The 21263-nt window shown below is 31.3% G+C and overlaps 3 protein-coding genes across 4 annotated transcripts; 1 reads left to right on the top strand and 2 right to left on the bottom strand.

Moving 5' to 3' along the window:
* Positions 1-1673: 1673 nt before the first annotated feature.
* On the top strand, positions 1674-4381 carry LOC107477913 (serine acetyltransferase 2-like). The gene is made up of 9 exons (XM_016098012.1): positions 1674-1898; positions 2306-2503; positions 2958-3017; positions 3105-3200; positions 3311-3335; positions 3478-3572; positions 3806-3972; positions 4215-4288; positions 4362-4381. Exons 1-9 carry the CDS (start codon positions 1674-1676, stop codon positions 4379-4381), a joined length of 960 nt encoding a protein of 319 aa, XP_015953498.1.
* Positions 4382-5150: 769 nt separating this feature from the next.
* LOC107476002 (G2/mitotic-specific cyclin-2) lies at positions 5151-8643 on the bottom strand. Of its 2 annotated transcripts, none has more exons than XM_016095725.3 (11): positions 8336-8643; positions 8060-8192; positions 7799-7855; positions 7558-7606; positions 7328-7453; positions 7110-7238; positions 6402-6491; positions 6068-6289; positions 5875-5973; positions 5600-5778; positions 5151-5510 (listed from the first exon to the last, which is right to left on the bottom strand). In XM_016095725.3, exons 1-11 carry the CDS (start codon positions 8388-8390, stop codon positions 5366-5368), a joined length of 1284 nt encoding a protein of 427 aa, XP_015951211.1. In that variant the 5' UTR covers positions 8391-8643; the 3' UTR covers positions 5151-5365. The 2 variants fall into 2 exon arrangements, with proteins under 2 accessions (XP_015951211.1, XP_015951204.1); XM_016095718.3 differs by having other exon boundaries at positions 8060-8195; positions 8336-8642.
* A 2855-nt stretch (positions 8644-11498) lies between these two features.
* LOC107475985 (disease resistance protein RPP2B-like) lies at positions 11499-19500 on the bottom strand. Its single transcript, XM_016095700.3, has 7 exons — positions 19373-19500; positions 18735-19297; positions 17000-18113; positions 16623-16784; positions 16386-16514; positions 14182-14304; positions 11499-13843 (listed from the first exon to the last, which is right to left on the bottom strand). The coding sequence occupies exons 2-7, from the start codon at positions 19190-19192 to the stop codon at positions 11618-11620; spliced, it is 4212 nt and encodes a 1403-aa protein (XP_015951186.1). The 5' UTR covers positions 19193-19297; positions 19373-19500; the 3' UTR covers positions 11499-11617.
* Positions 19501-21263: the final 1763 nt, after the last annotated feature.

Raw genomic sequence — 21263 nt, 5'->3', positions numbered from 1 at the left:
GCTTTTAAAGTTCCTTGGAACTTTTGCCCTCATTATGTCCTCGCTGAAAGGATCTTCTCCGCCCGGGAGTTGGTCTTCTTGCTCATCGCGGGAGTTCTTGAAGGAGGACTCTAGCTGTAAGAGTTTTCTTTCTAACTCTTTTCGCCGTTCCATCTCCTCTTTAAGGTACCTTTCGGTTTCCTTCTGTTTCTCCCGCTCTTGCTCTAATTGTTCCAGGCGGCTATGGACTAATCCCATTAATTCAGTTATGTGGGATGGTCCACCCTTTTCCGACTCGCGTCCATCTGAGGAATTTACCTTCGGATTCTTCACTCCGGAGGTACCCTCTCTGTGTTGGTCGTTATCTTGCTGTTGGGCCATGTCTTCATTGTCATTACCCATGTCTAGATTCTCTTGTTCAGAATCTGTTTCTGCATGGCCTTCTTCGCGGGATCTATCCGCCATCGATGGATGATCTCTCGGGTCCCCGGCAACGGCGCCAATGTTACGGTAGGTAACCGGAGATTAATACGACGGATGGCGTTTGGCGGCCCAAGTGTGTGAAGGAAGAGAACTCCGGGTGGATCTGCAACTCGGGAGGCTCCGTCCGACTTGCACTCGCGAGTGAATTGGGGGTGGTACCTGCAAAGACACTCCGATGCCTAAGTTAGCAAGAGTGTGAGCAGGTCTAGAGAGTATTGGACTTAGGGATACCTGAGGGGTGTCAGTGTATTTATAGTGGTGAGCGAATAACCACCGTTGGAGTAGTGCCGTATCTTTAGGGTGCTAACCGTCCCTATTATCTTGGGGAGGTTAAGATATGGCTTTATGAAGCGGTTAGAGAGATTTTAGGGGCGGTTACTCATTTGAGTATTTATCTGCCAGTTTAATCTCATATCCGACTTCTTCAGACCAAGTCGTGGTTGATACCGACTTCTTATGTTAAGGTCGGTACTTAGCTAGGCTCTAATCCTTCAGGTTAGGCCTTTTAGTTGGACCTGGGCCTTTGCATTGGGCCAGGGTATGAACATGTATCTTTTAAAAATTAGTTGCTAATAAAGTATTTATCCAAATGACTAGTAAAATTTAATTTTAATATATTTTTAATATAATATAATTATATATATATATTTAATTATATAATAGTTTTTTATTGTATTATTTATATTTTTATATGTATATTTAATTACGTAATATTTTTTTATAATTTTACATATTTTTTACTAATTTCGTGACCTCTTAAATGAGTATGAAGAGATTTGAGTTATAATAACTCGTTGAAATCTAATTACGGAATGTTATGTTAATAAAAAAATGGTATATTAACCAACAGTTATGCATTTGCTTGGTTTAGATCTAAATGCTTCTTTCTACTTATTGCACCGTTAAATAATGTATATAAAAAAAGAGAAACTTTGGCTGCATTGAAACTTAATTTGGAGCCTAAAAATCACCACCTCATTGCTGACATTGTTGCTAATAGCTATGGATTATAATCTGATTTCTTTTCTAGCTTAGTTAGAGAGTTGCCTTCTAATTTGGAACCTAAATTAGTTATTTTTACTTGTTATAACAATTTAAGTACTTATATATAGAACTTGTTCCAACAGATGAAACCACACTAGATATATATAAATACTTCAAACTCCTTAATTCTATTTCCCTTGTAACAAGTTAAATGAACCAACACAAAAATGAGGCCTCAGCACGTTGAAGATGGTGATCATGAACACCATAGTAATGATAATAAGAACAACAACTCTTCATTTTCAACAACTGCTTATCACTTGGAGAGAGTTTTCCCTGTTTATGCCATGGGAATTCCAAACCCATCACACTCTTCTGCCTTTCATAATAACCATTTGGATATTTCTCTTCAAACCATTTGGGATCATATAAGAGAAGAAGCCAAGTTTGAGGTATCAAACTTCTTCATTTCTTCTTGTGTCTTTTTTTTCCCTCCTTTTTTTATTTATTTTTTGCTTGGATACTTTAATTTGAGTTATATATAGTAACATCTCACAAATTTATGTAACATTACACTCAAAATCTTATTATTATTTTGTAAATTGTGATACCGACGTACCTCAAAAAACATGGGAATAAAAGTTAGAATAAATATAAAAAAAATTATGGTATATTTTGTATAGATCAATGCTTATGCATTTTGGAAAAAAAATAATAAATATATAATTAACATTTCTTTAAAATTGTGCCATGTTATATATCATTGTAGTATACAATTACTCGTTAGCAAATTTTAATTAACATAATTTATATTCCTTACATTAGATTTATTTATATAGTAATTAAATTGTATGTGCAGGCAGAAAGGGAACCAATTTTGAGTAGCTTCATGTATGCAAGTATTTTGTCACATGATTGCTTAGAGCAAGCATTAGCATCTGTTCTTGCAAATCGTCTCCAAAATCCTACTCTTTTGGCAACTCAGTTAATGGATATCTTTTTCAATCTCCTAATGCATGATGAATCTATCCGAAGATCTATTCGTTTAGATCTCAAGGTATGCATGCAAAGGGACAACATACATATATTTTAGCAGTAATGTTAAGGAGAAATAAAAAGAGCTTGAATTATTTATTAATTATTGTTAAAATTAATAAATATTAAATAAAATAAGTTTAGAATGTTTTTGACTAATTTTTTTTCGTTATTAAATATTTTTAAAAATAATAATTCTGAAAAATCAGACTAAATCGATTGATCTAACTGAATTAATTGAGAACCAATCACTTACCCAATAAATTAATAAAAAAATAGTGAATTGCGGCTAAAGAATTATTTTTTAAAAATATATATATATTATAAATAAAAATATATTACTTTATTTTATTCGGTTAAATTTTAGTTAAATCCTTAAATATTTGAACTTTTATTTTGTCAATTCAATAATGGATTCGGTTTTCGAAATTTGATCATTTCATTTCTTATGTTTACATTTTTTCCCTTCTAAGCAGGCATTTAAAGACAGAGGTCCTTCTTGTTTGTCATATTGCTCTACACTTTTGAATACAAAGGTAAATTTTTTTTTATTTTTTATTTCCATCAAATGTTCTATCATTTTGTGCTACTTCCCTCAACCTTTCTCCTTTGATTCATTGCAGGGTTACCATTCTTTGCAAGTGTACCGTGTAGCGCACGCTTTATGGGGCGAGGGTCGAAAGGTATTGGCTTTAACTTTGCAAAGTAGAGTTAGTGAGGTACGTACTTTACTTAAACTTGTTCAAAACTTAGAGTAGATTCTACAATGCTGGTTTCATTTAATGTTTGTTATGCTTGTTATTCAACCACTTAATTTTCTCTGCTGTAGGTTTTCGGCATTGATATACATCCCGGTACGAAGGTTCTGAATTCTGATATTGGATCATGTCGAGTGAAAAATTCCGTTAATTTTCACGCGAAAGAAACGCTGTGATATCTAGAATAGTCTAATGACATGTGGTTAATTTTATTGTTGTATGATTTTATTTAATATAGCTGCAAAAATAGGAGATGAAATTCTATTAGATCATGGAACACGTGTGGTTATTGGTGAAACTGCCATTGTTGGAAACAGAGTCTCATTGATGCAAGTGAGTAATGTTTCCTTATTTATTTCTTTTCGTCACGAATTCAATAGTCAATATTTGGTAACAAAAAAATTAATAAAAAACGGTTAGAATTTGTCTTATTTAATTTTTATTAATTATTATAAATTTTGACTTTTTTTTTGTCTCTTTAGTATTATAACAAAGATTATTGATTTACTATTTTGCGAACATATTGAATTAATTATCATAATATCATGGTATGTTTGATTTTGGAGGGTGTGACTTTAGGAGAAACAGGGAAAGAAGGGGGTGATAGGCATCCCAAAGTAGCAGAAGGTGTTCTAGTTGGGGCAAGTGCAATCATACTTGGTAACATAAGAATTGGTGAAGGTGTTAAGATTGTTGCTGGTTCTCTTGTCTTGAAAGATGTTCCTCCCCATAGGTAAAAATATGTTTGAATTTTTTTATTGCTGTTCTAGTAGTATTTGATTCTAGAAATATGTTGTTTGTGTCTCTATTTAGAATTACAAGCATTGGCCTAAATAAAACCATATATACATCCCCAGCTTAGTTTAGTATTTTAAAAATCTTAAAAAATCTCCAATACATGTTTCTTGTGTCACTCTATGCTAGTAATATAGAAATTATCTTTAAATTTGTGATTTTTCTTTTGCTTTGGTAAAGCATTGTGGCAGGTGTACCAGCACATGTTATTGGGCGCTTAAATGAGCATGATCCATCTTTAACCATGAAGCATGGTAAGCAACCCTTTCATATTAGTGTTCTGATTTTAAGATTGTGCATAACACATCATTTGATGTGACTTTGCAGATGCTACAAAAGAATTTTGATAACTCTTCAATAAGAATTGTTTTTCATTATGTTTGTAATAATTATATTAGTTTTGCTGAAATTTTATAAAATATTTCTTATTTCTTCAATTTTTTTTTTTGTAGGTATAATAAAGCAAAAAGTATAAAAGGCATAAAAGTATCAATCGGAAACGGACCTATATTAGTATTATTTATTTGGCCCAATTAAATTTATCTCCATTATAGTAGATGAATATATAAGAACATAAGTTATAGAGAGATTAGTACATTTATACGAGTTTGAGAGAGTTTCTTATATATTCAAGATCAGCTCTTTTTCACACCACAAACTTTGCTCTTTCTTGTTTCATGTTTGAGATATTTTGGCAAAGAAATTTTAGCATACAGCAATAGGTGACCGTTGAACTTAATGTCATGTTTCAAAAGTAAGCTAAAGTCCAAAAAAACGTTCAAAAGTAAAAGTGAAGCTATGAGCTACAATTTTGAAAATTTTTACCTGGAAAGTTGCAATAAGATTCCATCTTTGTATTGGAAAAATGTCAACCAAGGATATTAAAAAAAAAAATGAAAAGTTGAGAAAAAAAGAACCCTCACAAAAACATTTGCTAGAATATCCAACTTTAGTGAGTTCTTTGCTCAATATGTACCATAAAATGGTTGTTTTAAAAGTTCTATGATCTGATGCTAATGATGCATCTTGAATTAGTTGAAAAAAAAATTGAGCAAGAACTCAATCATTCAGATCATAAAAGAAAAAAAAACCAAATGAGAGGCATAAGCAAAAGGAGAATAAAATTGTATCTGTACCATCCATTTCCATTATTTATTCAATGGAGAACTACTAGGGAAAATATAGATTTAAAATGTACTAAATTATGTTCACCTAAGAACATAAGAACAAGAAAAAATAAATGATGAAAAACAAGGTAAGTAACTTCTCATCAGAATCCAGAAAATAAATTTCAATTCACCAGTCACCAATGTTCTATACACATGGTCCTGCTAGAATTGGTTCTCCAGAAGAAAACATGCCGGTTCGCATTTTGCAGTATAGCTATAGTTAGATGAACTGTACTTCCTACGCACACCAGTGAGTTTCGCAGTCGCGGCCTTCTGGTGTAAGCCAACCATCATCCGAGAGCACTCGCTGAAATTCGCCAATAAGATAAACATATTATTAGTATTAGTGTAGTGTCTCAAAATAGTTGATAATTCTAAGATAAGAAGTTTTCTTACAATATCTGATCTTCTGAGTAGTTTGTGTGCCATTCACATGTCTTGTTCCATTGTTTGAAGCCACTGACAGTGCATTGAGCCGTGTAGACTGCGGCCGCAGCTAGCAAAGATGCCGGGAACTTCAGCATATCATATTCCACAAGAGAGAGCTCTATCAAGAAGAAAGCCAGCAGCTCAAGCTGTTCCAAGGTAGAAAAACTTAAAGGGTAAGTGTGGAGTTCTTGCGAATTTGTGACTGCGAAAAAGTATATAAGTTAACAAAGACTAGTACCGACTTTTTTGTCGGCTTGAGCTGCCTTCAGGAATCTTCTCATAAAAACATATGCAGTTGGCACAGAAATGTTAAACTGCAATGTGTTGAGCATCAACTTCTCCTGCAATGTTTGAAAAGAAAATCTCAGCCAAAATGGCAAAACTGATTCCATTTTGCAAATGCGAAAAGATAAATGATATGTTTGTTATATTTACCATGTCCAGAACATCCTTCCTTGTGTAAGCTTTATCCGAAATAAGGATTAAATCGCCAACCACCGGCACAGAAACTTCCTCATACTTGCAAGCCAAAAGCATGGCAACCAAACCAACCAGCTGAAGCTTCTTTCGTATCACAGTTTGTTTGGCCAAGAATCTGTCTATGAGATTAATTGTAAGAAACAATGTCTCTTGCATCAGGTTGAATTTATCATGCACCTGAAAGAAGCTCAAAACAAGAATATCAATATTCGAGCACGAGTTTGAGTCACGAAGCCAACTATTACCCTTTTTGGCATAGTGGTTTTAGTAGAAACATTTTAATACATACCTCAATGAGCCAGTCAACAAGTATAGCCCTCATTCTTTCATTAATGTCAAATTGTTGCGCCATATAATCCGGCGAGACACAGTTCAAACTCTGCATGAAACTAATGATGTTAGTCATCAAAATGGTAATGAGATCTAATATATACTTTTTCAATACAATGAATCCATCATTTAGACTATGCTATGATTTTCCAAACAACTTCAAAATTTTGATTTAGCAAACTTATATCTTTCTGTCATTGATTGCAGATTTGCAAGTTATGAAAGCAAACAGAACAAGAGTCTCAACAACAAATGGAAATTGGAAAAAAACTCAATGATGTAAAATCAAGAAATTTAAACACTGTTAAGTGATCAAGTTGACACACAAAAGCATGCAAGTCGCACATTCGGATGAGCTGAATTAACTCCATTTTCAAGTTTAATAAAATGATTGCAAGATATAGAAGATCAAGGTTATTATTAGAATGAATAAACTATAACTTGAAAATGAATAAACTTTACTATTCAAATCTAACAACTTCACAATAGATCACATGAATTATTTAGAATCAAACCAAAAGGAATTGATTATGCAAAAACACACAATATATGCGAAGCTCAAACACATAAGTCTAATGCTTTAAACATAGTGATTTATTGGGGAATGAACTTCAAATACAAAAATCCTCAAGTGTTTAACTGTCCTAAAAGGTGCATTTCGGTATACCTCAAATTTTCTGTAGTGTGCATGAAGATCTTCGATGTATTCAACCACCGCAAGATGATCATCCACATCGCTGCTATCGATGTTTATAATAGACTCCTCCTCAACTATATCCTCCATCTCAATTTCCTCCTACAGCAGGTTTGGTCACAAATTCAAAATAAGAAATACTTCAGGGATAATATGAAATTGAAACTAAAACAACAGACTTATAGTACCACCTGCACTAGTTTTGGTTTCTCCAAGGACATGGGCACTGGTTGATCTGCTGTTAACTTTTGTTCCTCATCGATGAGGATTAAGTCTTCAAATCTGGTCGAATTCGAGGGGTTCGACTTGGTAGGATCCTGTTCAAATTGAGCAACCACCATATAAACATTAGCATAATAACAATAGTCAATGACATTGCAACAATTTCAGCATCAAAGAAATTGAAACAAAGAAAGGGTACCTCAGCACAAGATTGTTGTTGCTGGGAAGCAATTTGAGCAGCAAACCTCCTAAAATAAATTAATCAATATTAACAAACATTAGTTTTTCACTTATCCTTCATTTGGTCACCTAGTAATTTATGAACAACATTGAAAGAAAGCTGAAAAAACATATTATCTTAGTTTGAATAAACATATATTCAGCACTCAGAAACAACAAAGAGCCATGTCACAACATCAAATTTTGAAAACAATTGAAACCTTGTGATGGGACGATGCACTGGATCTGCCTGCTTCTTTTCACACATTTCTTGTTTTCTGGTTCCACACAAAAACATAACCACCAAACACAATTAACCTTAAAGAAACCAAAGGGTCTATGATGAATCAACATGAATTACCCAGACAATTAGACAAATGCATTAACCTTAAACAAACCAAAACAATAAAATAATCTAAACAAAAAATTCACAAGAAAAGAAGGATCTATGATGAATCAATATAAGATAAGAGGAATTATACCCAGGCAAAGGTCTCTTGTTAACAACACAAGGGTAAGATCGACCTTGCACTAGATTCTGATTGATCACACTCAATGCTCTTCTGTTCTGTCCAAACTTTCTTGTACCAACATTCTGATTCTGATTATTCATCCCTGCTGAAATTCCAAAACCCCCAAAAGAGAAAAAAAAAATATTAACACCACAGTTAAATCTTTAAGCTTAGAATCCAAATTGAGCCCCAAAAATCTGAACTTTATTCTTTCCCAGAAAAAAAGAATTAAAAAAGGTTTTGTACCTTGAAGAATTCTGGGCAAGGTTGAATTAGAATTGTTTTCATCAGAACCACCCATGATCGTTTTCACCTTAAAGTTTGTTAATTTGAACCAAAAAACAAAAATTAACAACAACCCCAAGAACAACAATCGCTCAAAAATCTTTCCCCAAGAACCCAGAAGAAACCCCCAAAAAAAAAAATTCTAGTAAAACAAGATCATTGAATAAGAAGGAAGATTCAGAGAGAGAGAGAAAGAGAGAGAATCAAAGGGCGCTGACACACACACACACTCTCTATGGACTGAACCACAACGGGTATTTGTCCCTGTTGAGACACAACAATAAGAACCAATGTGTTTTTTTTTCCCCCTTTGAAATGAGAGGAAAAAAAAAGGGTTAACGGCTAGTGCTTTACGACCGTTGGATCATGTTTTACTTTTGACATTACCGTTTGATCCTTGAGGTTTGCAAAAAAGGGCTTTCTTTAATTTGGAGTTTTTATTTTTTGGTCCTAACAACGGTAATGTTTTGTTGTTATAGTTAACACGTGATGACAGTGCAAGAAGGGAGGGGGGAGTATCTATTTCTTTTTATTTTTTGAATTAAAATTGTTAATTAATTTATTAATTTATTGGGGGGATTTATTTTTTTTTGTTTTAGAATTGTTATGAATGTTTTCTAATTATTGGGTCAGAGAATTGGATTTTTTTTCCAAATTGGGATCATGGAATTAATTTTTTCAGATTTTGGATTATTTGTTGACTTATAAGAATCTTAGACCATTTCATTTTTTTAATTTGGCAATTAAAGTGTTTTTTGTTTTAAAAAAAAAGTTGAAAATTTACAAGTTATTTTTATGTGAAGTTGATAATTAAAAATTGGGAAAAGTATATTTTTTGTCGTTAAAGTTTGACAAAAGTTTTAAAAATATCCCTAAATTTTATTTTGTTTCAATTTTGTCTCAAAAATTTTCGGTTTACATTAAATATGTCCTGACGGCTAATTTTTCAAAGAATTTAAGACCGATTCAACATCAATTTCATAAGAACAACCCCTCAACACAAGCAAATTAAGCATAATTTTCATGCATTATTGTTAAATTGATCTTAAACTTTTTGAAAATTTAGCCGTCGAGGATATATTTGATGTAAATCGAAAACTTTTGGGACAAAATTGAAACAAAGCAACTAAATTAAACCTTAGGAATATTTTTGAAACTTTTGTCAAATTTCAGGACAAAAAATATACTTTACCCTTAAAATTAATAGATAATTTAACATTTTTAACTAAATTATCATCTAATAGTTTTTAACTATTAACTTTATATAAAAATAAAGCAACTATATATAAATTTTTACCATTAAATAAAGGCTGTATTTTTTTTTTATTTCACACAGTATTTCTTGGTCTAATAGAAAAATGACTAATTTGTTATGTATAGAAACTTCATTTAAAAGCTTGTTATTGGTTAGTGGATTTTTTTTAATAAAAAATAAGGAGACTCGAACTCGCAATCTCTTAAATGAGTATGAAGAGATTATGTCATTTGAGTTATAACTCATTCACTATTGGTCAATAAATTAATAAATACACAAAACAAAACTTAAATTCCAAACACTTATTTAAACGAATTAGTAAACTATCTACTAAACCAACCCAAATTCTCCTTCTATTCTTTTACATAACATAAAATGCGCTCCAATATACGTTCTAACGCACTTTTTCTTTATTATATTTTTCTCCTTAAACTTGTTTATTTAATTTAATTTAATTTAGTTTTTTTCTCTTTCAAATATCGATTAAAAAAATCAGTTTAAATAATATTTATATTATCATTCATTTAATTAAATATTTATATATGAAAATATTAACATTAAACAATTGGCTCAAATATTTTTGTTGATGAGACAATATATCATTCAACTTTTATATAAGTTTTGTTATATTATAAGTGCATTCAAATATTAATAGTTATTTGTTAACTATTTTTCCGCCAAAATGCTCATTTGATTTTCAAATAATGTATATATTATATGTAAATAAAAGATCAAGGCATTTATTTATTTAGGAAAAATTTACTTAAATAATCCAAAAGAAATGTCTGCCATTAAAACGTGGTGTTATTTGGTTGAATCATCAATGCTATAATCCATGGAAGAGAAAATAAATTAGATTCTAGCTACCAAGCTCATTTATTATACGTGTTGACAAATTTAATTTTTGATAATACCATTAATAGATGGTGAAATATAATAGTCTATTAAGTTATTTATTTAATGAGCTAACTAAAATAATATATTTAGCTTATTTAAAAGATATTGTTCAATTTTTTTTTTAGTTTTAAATGTTTTCAATTTGATTTTTGAGTTTTATAACTCTAAATTAATTCCGTTCTTTTTATCACTAATTTAGTTAATATAATATTTATATTGCAATTAACTATCAATGTGACACCTTACTGACTAGCTAATATTATTGTATTATTGGAGTTATTGTGTTCAATTTGATCTGAATACACTAAATTGACTTATTTAAATTTGTAATAGAGGAGTGTTAGAGATAGTAAGTTTTGTGATTTATAGTTATTAATTAATTATTAATAGTATTTTTAATGGTGTGAGATTATATCTAATAGTACGAGATTACTCACTTTTTTTTTGCTAGTGAAGTGCTGGACAGATTTAACAAAAAGTGCTGCCCTATAAACTTTCGAGACCTGCTACACATACAAGTCTTTTTGGTATACAAATTTATACAAGTTAACTCTAACTCAATAAAATTCACTTTTATAATGCAAGAAAGAAGAGGAATAGTTTTGAATTATACAAAATTTATCAATACACATACACCAAAAATTTTTAAACAATACAATATAAATGACTTGTATAAACTTGTATGTGTAAATAACTTGTATGTGAAGAATAATTCTAAACTTTCTCTTTGCAAAAATTATTCCACTGAAAGATCAAATTAAATTTTTTAAGACCAAATTTTTAAAGATTGAAATAAATTTTTATAATGCTGTTAAAAATTTTCAAGAATTGAATGGATGATGGAAGTTCTGATATAGATCAAGATTGTTACAATCTTTTAATGTGAGATTTTTAAGACTAGAAAGATATTTGAAGTTTAAAGACAAATTTTTTTAATATAATGCAATTGAAAAATTCTAAGGATTGAATGGATGATGAAAGCTTTGATGTAGATTGAAAATTGCTACAATCTCTCAATGTTAGGTCTTTAAGATTAGAAAGATACTTGAAGTCCGAAGGCAAACTCTCCAGCATAATGCAGACGAAAATTTTCAAGTATTGAATGGATGGTGAAAGCTAGGAAGAAATTCTTCTAGATCGCTACAATTGCTTATTGTCAGGCTTTCAAGAGTAGAAAAAAACTTAAAACTCGAAGGCAAACTCTCCAGCATAATGCAGTTGAAAATTTTCAAGGATTGAATAGATGGTGGAAGTTCTGATATAGATCGAAGATTGATACAATTTCTCAATGTCAGGTCTTTAAGACTAGAAAGGTACTTGAAACTCGAAGGCAAACTCTCCAGCATAATGCAGTTGAAAATTTCCATGTATTGAATGGATGGTGGAAGCTCTGATATAAATCGAAGATTGATACAATCTCTCAATTTCAGATCTTTAAGATTAGAAAGATATTTGAAACTCGAAGGCAAACTTTCCATCATAATGTAGTTGAAAATTTCCAAGGATTGAATAGATGGTGGAAGCTCTAATATAGATCGAAGATTGCTACAATCTCTCAATATCAAATCTTTAAGACTAGAAAGATACTTGAAGCTCGAAGGCAAACTCTCCATCATAATGCAGTTGGAAATTTCCAAGGATTGAATAGATGGTGGAAGCTCTAATATAGATCGAAGATTGCTACAATCTCTCCATGTCAGATCTTTAAGACTAGAAAGATACTTGAAGCTCGAAGGCAAACTCTCCAGCATAATGCAGTTGAAAATTTCCATGTATTGAATGGATGGTGGAAGCTCTGATATACATCGAAGATTGATACAATCTCTCAATGTCAAGTCTTTAAGACTAGAGAGATATTTGAACCTCGATGGCAAACTCTCCAGCATAATGCAGTTGAAAATTTTTAAGGACTGAATGGATGATGGAAGCTCTGATATAGATCGAAGATTGCTACAATTTTTCAATGTCAGGTCTTTAAGATTAGAAAGATACTTGAAACTCGAAGACAAACTCTTCAACATAAGACAGTTGGAAACTTTCAATGATTGAATGGATGATAAAAACTCTGATGTAAATCGAAAATTGCTACAATCTCTCCAAGGCAGGACTTTAAGATGTAAAAGATACTTGAAGTTTGAAGACAAACTCTTTAAAATAATGCCGTTGGAAATTTCCAAAGATTGAACGAATGATGGAAGCTCTGATGTAAACGGAAGGTCTGTACAATAATCCAATGACAAGCTTTCAAGATGTGGAAGATAAGTGAAGCTTGAAGACAAACCCTCTGGCATAATGTAGCCATCAATATCCAAGGATTGAATGGATGTTGGAAACTCCATTATAGGCTGTAAATTTCTAGGCAATGACAGGTGTTCCATATACACATGATGATTGATCTTCGATGGCAAACTTTCCCGCCACATGCGCATTCTGCGGCAAGTACGCACGTCTGGAATGAATGGTGGAAGCTTTATTTTATGCCAAAAACTTCTACCACCACGCACTGACAGGCTTTTAAGATGCGGAGGAAGATGCATGATGCTCAAAAGCAAAGGCGAAGGCAAACTCCCTGGAGATACTTCTAGAGACAATTTTACACAATTCGTTAACTGAGGACCAACAGGAAGTTGCATAAACTGAGAATTATTACTTATGCACCATAAATAACTCCATTGGAGGCTCGATCCACCAAGAACCAAGATAGACATTTGTTCGGAATACCGTAGCCCATCAAACAGGACTAGAAGCTTCGGTTTCCCAATATGTTTATTCTCTCTGCAATTAGAAAGCCTGTAATAGTTTGTAGATCTCAGAAAAGATAACTCATCTTTACGGGTAGTCTCAAGTTGCAGATCATCAATATCTGAGTAATCATGAGAAATGAAGCACCCCGTGGAGGAGTTCAATAGTTCCATTCTAGTCTCTGCATAACATTGTAGAGCTTTAGCATCTGAGCATTCAAGATTCTTGAAGAGCTCCACGGAGGAGTTCAATGCTTCCGTTCTGTTAAGGGTTGAATTTATTGATCTTATTTCCTTTGTTGAGAAGGACAAGCCCTTTGAAACTGAGGAACCTTCCATGAAAAGATGGTGAGTGGATTTCACGTGAAACTCACTTCCAAGGCTGATCAACTCTTTCACTGCAGATCCAATGTTGGGATTCCGCTGTGGCATTGATCTACTTAGATCATTTGTTGCTAAAACCAGAACTCCATCATTTTCATTGTAATTTGCCAATTTATGAACACCCCCCAACTTAGACAACTTCGACAGCATCAGAGGCTGAGTGGATATACCCTTTGTATCCTTTACCAAATCCTATGAAAAATAAAAAACCAAAGCAACACAATCAGAGTGGCTTTCAATTAGATGATTAAAATTTAAATGCCTTTAAGTGAAATTGATAATTAAGAGCCACAATTCAATCATGTCAATTTATTTAACAATTTTTATCTATCAAACAATTTTACATCAAATTTATTGTACTGAATTTCCACCTTGAAACAATAAGAGAGAAAGGATTGGAAACTGACTTTTAGTCAAACCAATTAACTTTAGTGTTTAGGTATATAATTTAAAATCATTTTAAAAATATTAATTGATGGTAGTTGAAAAAAATTAATTAAGAATAATTCAAAACAATGTATTCTTATCACCTGCATTATCGGCAAACCAGGCATAGGATGCTCCACATGCATCGGCATGTTTAATTTAGGCATTCCCAAAATATGCATCTCTATAATAGTGTCAAGAATTTTTATGCCATCTACTTGAGTTCCCTGAAATTTATATCATATTGTTGGGTAACAGAGTTATATAAGTAGTAAATTTAACAACAATAGAGATAAGAAAAGTGGAACTGGCATACAATTAATATTATACGTAGAAAAACCCTTGTGATAAGGGAAAAAATAACGGACAAGAAAAAGAATTTTCAGTAATGTGCGAAAGCACTATAACCTCTCTAGTGATTAGGAGAGAACAATAACATTTTTTCTTATACTAAGAGAATACAAATTTTGAGAACAATAGCACTAAAAATCTCCTACTTATATATATATTAGTTGATGAAGAGTGATTACTATTTACTAATAGAACCAGTTTGATAAAATTTTTATTTTTGGAAAGTAGTTTATTATTTAACTTAGCTTTTAAAAGTTGTAGTATATATATTTAGTAATAAAATTATAAATAACTTTTAATAAATACAAAAAATAATAATTATATTTAGTAAAATAAATTTGAAAATTAGAAAGGATTATATTAGATATAAATATAAGAGCAAATCTGAATATTTATTAATATACGAAATTATATTAGATATTTGAATTTTAATAAGTATAAATTAACTTTAAAAAATATCTCTTTAAATATTTTCAAAAAATCTTTAACCTTTAAAAAATAAAAACCACAAACATAAATTAACACAATTTTTTTATTTACCAAACAATAAAAGAAAGATTTGTGAAAAGGACCTTTTTAAAATATTTTACCAAAAACAACTAACACTAGCACTTTAATTTTGTGCCACTAAGTGTGGCTTTAGTTGCTCAGACGTATGATTCATGTTAGAGATATAACCATTAATGTTGCCTTCTCCTATCAGCTTAAGCTTTTGGGATGAGTGGTTTCATGACATGGTATCAGAGCTCTATGTCCGAAAGGTCAAGAGTTCGATCCTTGGAGAACCCCAAAAAGTGAAAAAGAATAGAAAATCAAGCAAACCCAAAAGAGAGGCCATTAATGTTAGAGATCCGATGAAATCTATACACTTTTGAGCTACGATTATAGCTATAATAAGAACCAACTCTTCTCTAAAATTAAAGTATAACCATAATCAATACTAATATTGTCTAATAACACCAAATATTTAAATCAATACAAATAACACAAGATTATGCATTAGTCTAAAATTTTATGCATTTTAAACATAAAACATTAACTTATAGTTTTATATATAATGACTAATAACACAAAATATTAAAGTTTACAATACTTAAACTTCACATAATAATAGCCATCATCCATCACTAATAACACAAAATATTAATTGTGTATGATGACCGAGTCACCGGGTCAATTTCGGGTGGCCCGAGTTATGGCTCGGACCCGACCCGAAATAATGACCGAATCTATTTTTGAGACCCATACCTAATTCTAAATCCGATAAAATTATACCAAATTAACTCCTAAAATATTCGAAATCGGGCAGAGTCTTTGAGCCGGATCGAACCATACAGACCCTATATGAATGTTTGAAATTATGAATGAATCGAATGGATCAAAATTAATTTTGAGTGTTAAAATTGAGGGACTACTTAAAAGAGAAAATAAACTAAGCTTCAACTTGCATATTACAAGTTAATTAATCTTATTTTTATATTATCTCTTCATTTTGCTCTACTAATAGGACTAAGCTTAACTATGCTAGTATACTATATATAATTTGTAAACAGAAAAATTTAGCCACCAACAATTTTATTAAATTTTGGCATGTATGTAATTAGTAAAAAAAGAGTGAATAATCCTATATTATTGGATAAAATCTCATACCATTAAAAACATCATTAATGATTATTTGATAACTACAAATCACAAAAGTTACTACTCTCTAGCAAGACACTCTACTATATAAATTGAAGTGGTATAAAAAAAAAAAATAAATTCTTTTTATAGTTATTTTTTATTATTTTATTATTATTCAAAATATGGATCCTATCTTTTTTAATTTCTCTTTCATCCTTTAAAAAAAATATCTGTAAACTCACATCTTTACCATATAATTCAGCCTCCCCAGCACTCCTCTTTCTAAACAAGACACGTCTAAAGTAAGATGACTTTTAATTTGATTTCTCTTTACCTTGATAGTTTCAACGACATCATCGATATCCTCATTATCACATGATTGATTCAAGCTTCCAGATTCTTCCAATAACTCTTCTGTCAAGTCATCCATTTTTATTCTTTTGTAAAGCACACTGAGAAAATCCTTTAGCAGAGGAAAAAAAAATAAAGATAAGAAAATCCAATATTTCAATGCAATGGAAAAACAATATCTTGATCAACATAGTAAAATCAAATCAAGATTTTTAATTACCTGTGGTATAAAATATCTAATTTGCATAGGAACCTCAATAGGCAATGGAGAGTAAACCTTGATTAATCTTAGATTAGGCATCTTTTTAAGGCTGTCAACATTCAAGGCTACCTCTCCGATTTGAGATAAATCTAACAGTATGCCTTCCACTGAATCACTTCCCTAATCAAAATTAGAATAACAATAAGACAACACTATCAAATATAATATTTCTTACAAAAATCTTACATATACATAAAAAATTACCTATATATATATTGTTTCACACATTTTCAATATATATTTGATATTCTAACATTATTATTTACTAATAATTATTTGGTAACTGATTTCTTATATATATTTAACATTTAACATTATGGTAAATTTTATCTTACCTTGTTATTCTTCAATATGTCATACACTTCCTCTGGATCATTCACTCGGCTTCGTCGTCCGGGAGTAGCAGATTCTTGACGAACTATTTCCCAACCCATTCTTTGCAATAAATCATGCATTTGTATTTTATTGTCCTTTGAAATGGTTATAAGAGCTTTCTCTTGGAGAGAGGCTATTCCACTAGGTCCATGAAAGTTCCAAGCATCCAGCTGGCTTATGACATAATCTTTATCTTCTCCTTTGAAAAAGAATGCAATATCTAGAAAAACCTTTTTCTCTATGTCATGTAATTCATCATAACTAAACCTCAACACACTTTGAATTTCCCCATCAGGATCAGGATACTTCTTGAATCTTTCTAGGGCACATTTCCATATGTCACTACTTTTAGAATGGAAATATGAACCAAAAACTTTTAAAGCTAATGGGACACCCTTGGCAATAGCAACTGCCTCTCTAGATAGCTCTTTGAATCCCCTTTTGGGTTGGCTTTCATTGAAGGCATTTAAACAGAAGAGTTCAAGGGATTCTTCAGAGTTCAGCTCCTTGACATGGTGTATTTCATGAAATACTCCTGCAGTAAACACTTGCTGATTTCTGCTAGTTACAATCACTCTACTCCCTGGCCCCAAGTCAATTGGTTCGAGGAAATCTCTTAGAAGCTTTGGAGTATTCACATTATCTAGCACAAGGATAACCTTCTTCTTACTTAGCCTCCTCATGGTGGAGGAATTTGCCCTGCTTGCACCAGTTATATGATGATTTTCTTCCCCTAATAGCTTAGAAACAACTTCGTCTCTTAAATAATTTAACTGATTATTTTTCAGTTCATCTCTTATATTCTCCAAGAAGTAGCAGCCCTCATATTGGTGAGAAAATTTGTCAAACACAAGTTGAGCAATGGTTGTCTTACCTATGCCACCCATGCCCCAAAACCCAATCTTTAGAACTTGTTCTGAATTATTTGTCATTAAGGAGTTAATCCATCCAATATTTTTATCAATTCCAACAAGGCCATTTGATTTAGCTGGGTCATCTGATTCACTTGAGGAAAACTTTCTCAGTTTGCTACAAATGTCTTCTACAATTTCATCAACAACATCGGATTCATCCCTAGCAAACAAACCAAACAGAGAGAATTTGAGAGAATATTCTTGATTAATATAGAGAATGATGAGTTATTATAGAGTTTTGGTTTATATAGATAGCTCTGTGACTTGAGCAATGAGCTGTACTTCTAACTAACTCTGATATCTCTACTGCCAGCCTGGCATAACTGATTCTCAACAGATTCTAATTAACCATCATCTGGTGACTTTCAGACAGAAGATATTAAAAAGCAAAGAAAGGAGAGTTTAATTTGATGCAATATTTATACTAAATCATCTTCGCTATATATTTTATTCATTCTGCTTCAAGTTTCAACATATTTGTCATTTTTTTTCTATGCACAAGAAAAATCTTTTTTTTTTTTTTCAGATATATTGAAACCATTTGCAAAGATGTGCTTTTACTCAGTGACTATCCTAGTAACCTCTCCTACACATTAAATATTAGAGGAGAAAGGATAAATTTATTGGAACCAATTTTTAACTATCAGATATTTCAATAATCATTTTAAACTAAACTGTTCACTATTAATACCATAAAAAATACAGAAAATAAATCATTTGACTAACAACAAATAGTAACAAGTATGAAAATGAAAATAAAACAAAAGAGGAGGAGGCTTACAACTCAGAGTCCATCGGATAATGAAATCCTGAAAATTCAGCAGCTTTAGTTAGAGCATATCTCCATTTTTGTACCTTGACCTTGTCTTCCCTAGCTTCATGTTTAACAAAAGCAGCAGCATAATCTCCTCTCTGGTGCCGCACCTCTGATGGATCTAGTTTATAGAAGACAGGTACCACAGCAATTTGTTCATTTTTTTCAGCACACTCTATTATCTTTTCGAGCTCAGCCAAACACCATTTCGAAGAAGCATAGTCTTTTGAGAATATAACTAACAAAATTAGCGACTCTTCAATTGCCGTGAGTAGTGATAATATTTTATCTCCCTTCTTAAGTTTAGCATCATCTACATAGAAATCAATCTTCTCACGGTGCAGATCTTTCTTCAGATGGCTAAGCAGACCACGCCGGACATCGGTGCCTCTAAAGCTGATGAACACATCATGCTTATATTTCATTTCAGCAACGTTTCAAGGCCAGGAACGAAGCCGTTCCACGCAACCAATAGAATCAGGAAATTTAAATAGTAAGGTTTGAATTGTAAATATTACGCTCCCAACAATCTGCAAAAGTAAACTAACAATTAGAAAGTCGAATATAGAAATTAGAAAGGAAAAATCACATAAATTATTTGATACCAGTGTGGCCAATAACAACTTGAAGCTATTGAAATGTGGAAGCTGATGAGGTTCTACAACTGCATAAGATTAAGATCTCAAGCTTCCTTCATGAAAATATAGGTCTGTGAATCTATGCTTCAGGATCAATAATGACTTTATTTATAATTAAAAGAAGATGACACTACCCTTATTATTATTATTGCATGAGATTTATTATTTTAATATTTAATTTTGATTTATTTTAAATTTTATATAAAATATTAAAATCTAATTAGTTTTTATATCAAAATATTTTTTTTAAATAAAATTAATCTCATTTCATTAATCATCTCCAATATAAAATAAAATAAATAATAAAAAATCACATTTTATCCTATAAAATAAAATTCAATGTTACAGTTGCGAGGAAGTTGCATTGTAGTTTCGTATTTCTATCACGCGTAGGGATGGATGACATATACATAATGAACCAAGAAGCTTCTTTTTCTTTTTCCCCATAGAAGACTCAAGTCAATTTGTGACCCCATAAAAGGAGAAGAAGCAGGAAATTACATTGCATAGATAGGTTTTAACTTTTAAGAAGTCAAGAAGACTAAATTAATATTATTTCTTCCCCCCCTTTTTTTTCTTTTTTCAAAAGAAGCAGTGTATTTTTTTCGTTTAATTTTGCTTTCGATGTTTACTGCATTTTTTTTTTAAATTTTGTACCATATCCAACTTTGAGAAAAATGCTTATCTTTTCCCTCTTTATAGCTCAACAACAGTAGTGGAGTGAAAAATATTGGTAAAGTTGGACAAAACACCCGGAGGAATCTACTTAAGTCCTAATAAATTCTTGTATGCTGTAAATTTTAGAATTAACTATCAAAATAATATTTGAAAAATTTTGATGCTGCCAAAAATAATTTTGAAAGACACAAATAATAAAATAACCAATAAAAGATTATTAAATTTTACAAAAATAACTAACTATCAATTATTGTCTACCAAAATCTTTGGGGTATTAATTTGATAGTTTATTCTTAAAGATTATCAATTAAATGTTAAATTTCAACATCTTACTTTTATATATATAATTTTTCATCAAATTTAGAATTATTTTGATATGGCAGTATAAAATTTTACATTTTTATGTATATTAAAGTTTAAAAAAAAATATGACTATTAGAATACGTATCTATATATTGATTTTTGAATTTTATGAAATTTAGTAAGTTTAATTTGTATGATGATGGTTTATCAGTAGCTAAGAGAAATGGGTTAAATTTTAGCCATTTTCACTTAATAACATTTGTTGTCCTTTTAGAAAACTTGAGAAGATATTTCTTGTTTTTGTCTCGTGTCTAGTCAAGAGACCTTTTTTTTGTCTCGTAACTAGCCAAGAGATATTTTTCAGTTTTGTCTCCTATACAGTAGAAACAGAGATGGAGTAGAAGAGAGAGAAAACACACCAAAATGTATCTTGGTTCAGCTGCTAAGTGCAATGCAGCCTACATCCAATCTCCATCACAACAATGATAGAATTTCACTATAATCATCATGATTACATACACCAATTCTCCCTAGGAACTATCCTTCCTATCTGAGACAAGTCCAGAATCTAACCTCAATCCTGAACTTGACTTGGCCACCTACCAAGTTTTCAACTGCAAAGTGCTAACCCAACTTACAAGGAGATTCTCACAGAATCATGAAACACAACACAGATGTACAAAGGACCTAAGATATCTATGACTTTTCTTTTAATTTTGTGCACTCTGTCTTTTTCCGCTCTATGGCTTTTTCTTACAAACCTCACTGTTTACTTTTTTTCATGAGACTCAAGACAGACAAAATTAAACAGAAAATTACAAAATGAAGAACATTGAAGGAAAAGAACTACTGTTAGCTGGGGTAGCTATAGGAACAC

This window comes from Arachis duranensis, unplaced genomic scaffold (genome assembly GCF_000817695.3).
Source record: "Arachis duranensis cultivar V14167 unplaced genomic scaffold, aradu.V14167.gnm2.J7QH unplaced_Scaffold_165934, whole genome shotgun sequence".
NCBI classification, from domain to species: Eukaryota; Viridiplantae; Streptophyta; class Magnoliopsida; order Fabales; family Fabaceae; genus Arachis; species Arachis duranensis.
The sequence above is the reverse complement of the archived record's forward strand: the minus strand, read 5'-3'. Positions and strand labels throughout refer to the sequence as shown.

Bases quoted from the DNA above. Each gene is read 5' to 3' on its own strand.
- LOC107475985 (XM_016095700.3), bottom strand. From the start codon at position 19,192: ATGAAATATAAGCATGATGTGTTCATCAGCTTTAGAGGCACCGATGTC. The intron at 18,114-18,734 runs GTAAGCCTCCTC...TTTGTTTGCTAG, and splicing joins TATCCGATGGACTCTGAGTT to GGATGAATCCGATGTTGTTG. The intron at 16,785-16,999 runs GTAAGATAAAAT...AATTTTGATTAG, and splicing joins ACATATTGAAGAATAACAAG to GGAAGTGATTCAGTGGAAGG.
- LOC107476002 (XM_016095718.3), bottom strand. From the start codon at position 8,390: ATGGGTGGTTCTGATGAAAACAATTCTAATTCAACCTTGCCCAGAATT. The intron at 7,239-7,327 runs GTGGTACTATAA...AACCTGCTGTAG, and splicing joins AGAAACCAAAACTAGTGCAG to GAGGAAATTGAGATGGAGGA. The intron at 5,779-5,874 runs GTCGGTACTAGT...ACCTTGGAACAG, and splicing joins CAGCTCAAGCCGACAAAAAA to CTTGAGCTGCTGGCTTTCTT.
- LOC107477913 (XM_016098012.1), top strand. From the start codon at position 1,674: ATGAGGCCTCAGCACGTTGAAGATGGTGATCATGAACACCATAGTAAT. The intron at 3,573-3,805 runs GTGAGTAATGTT...TTGATTTTGGAG, and splicing joins ACAGAGTCTCATTGATGCAA to GGTGTGACTTTAGGAGAAAC. The intron at 4,289-4,361 runs GTAAGCAACCCT...GTGACTTTGCAG, and splicing joins ATCTTTAACCATGAAGCATG to ATGCTACAAAAGAATTTTGA.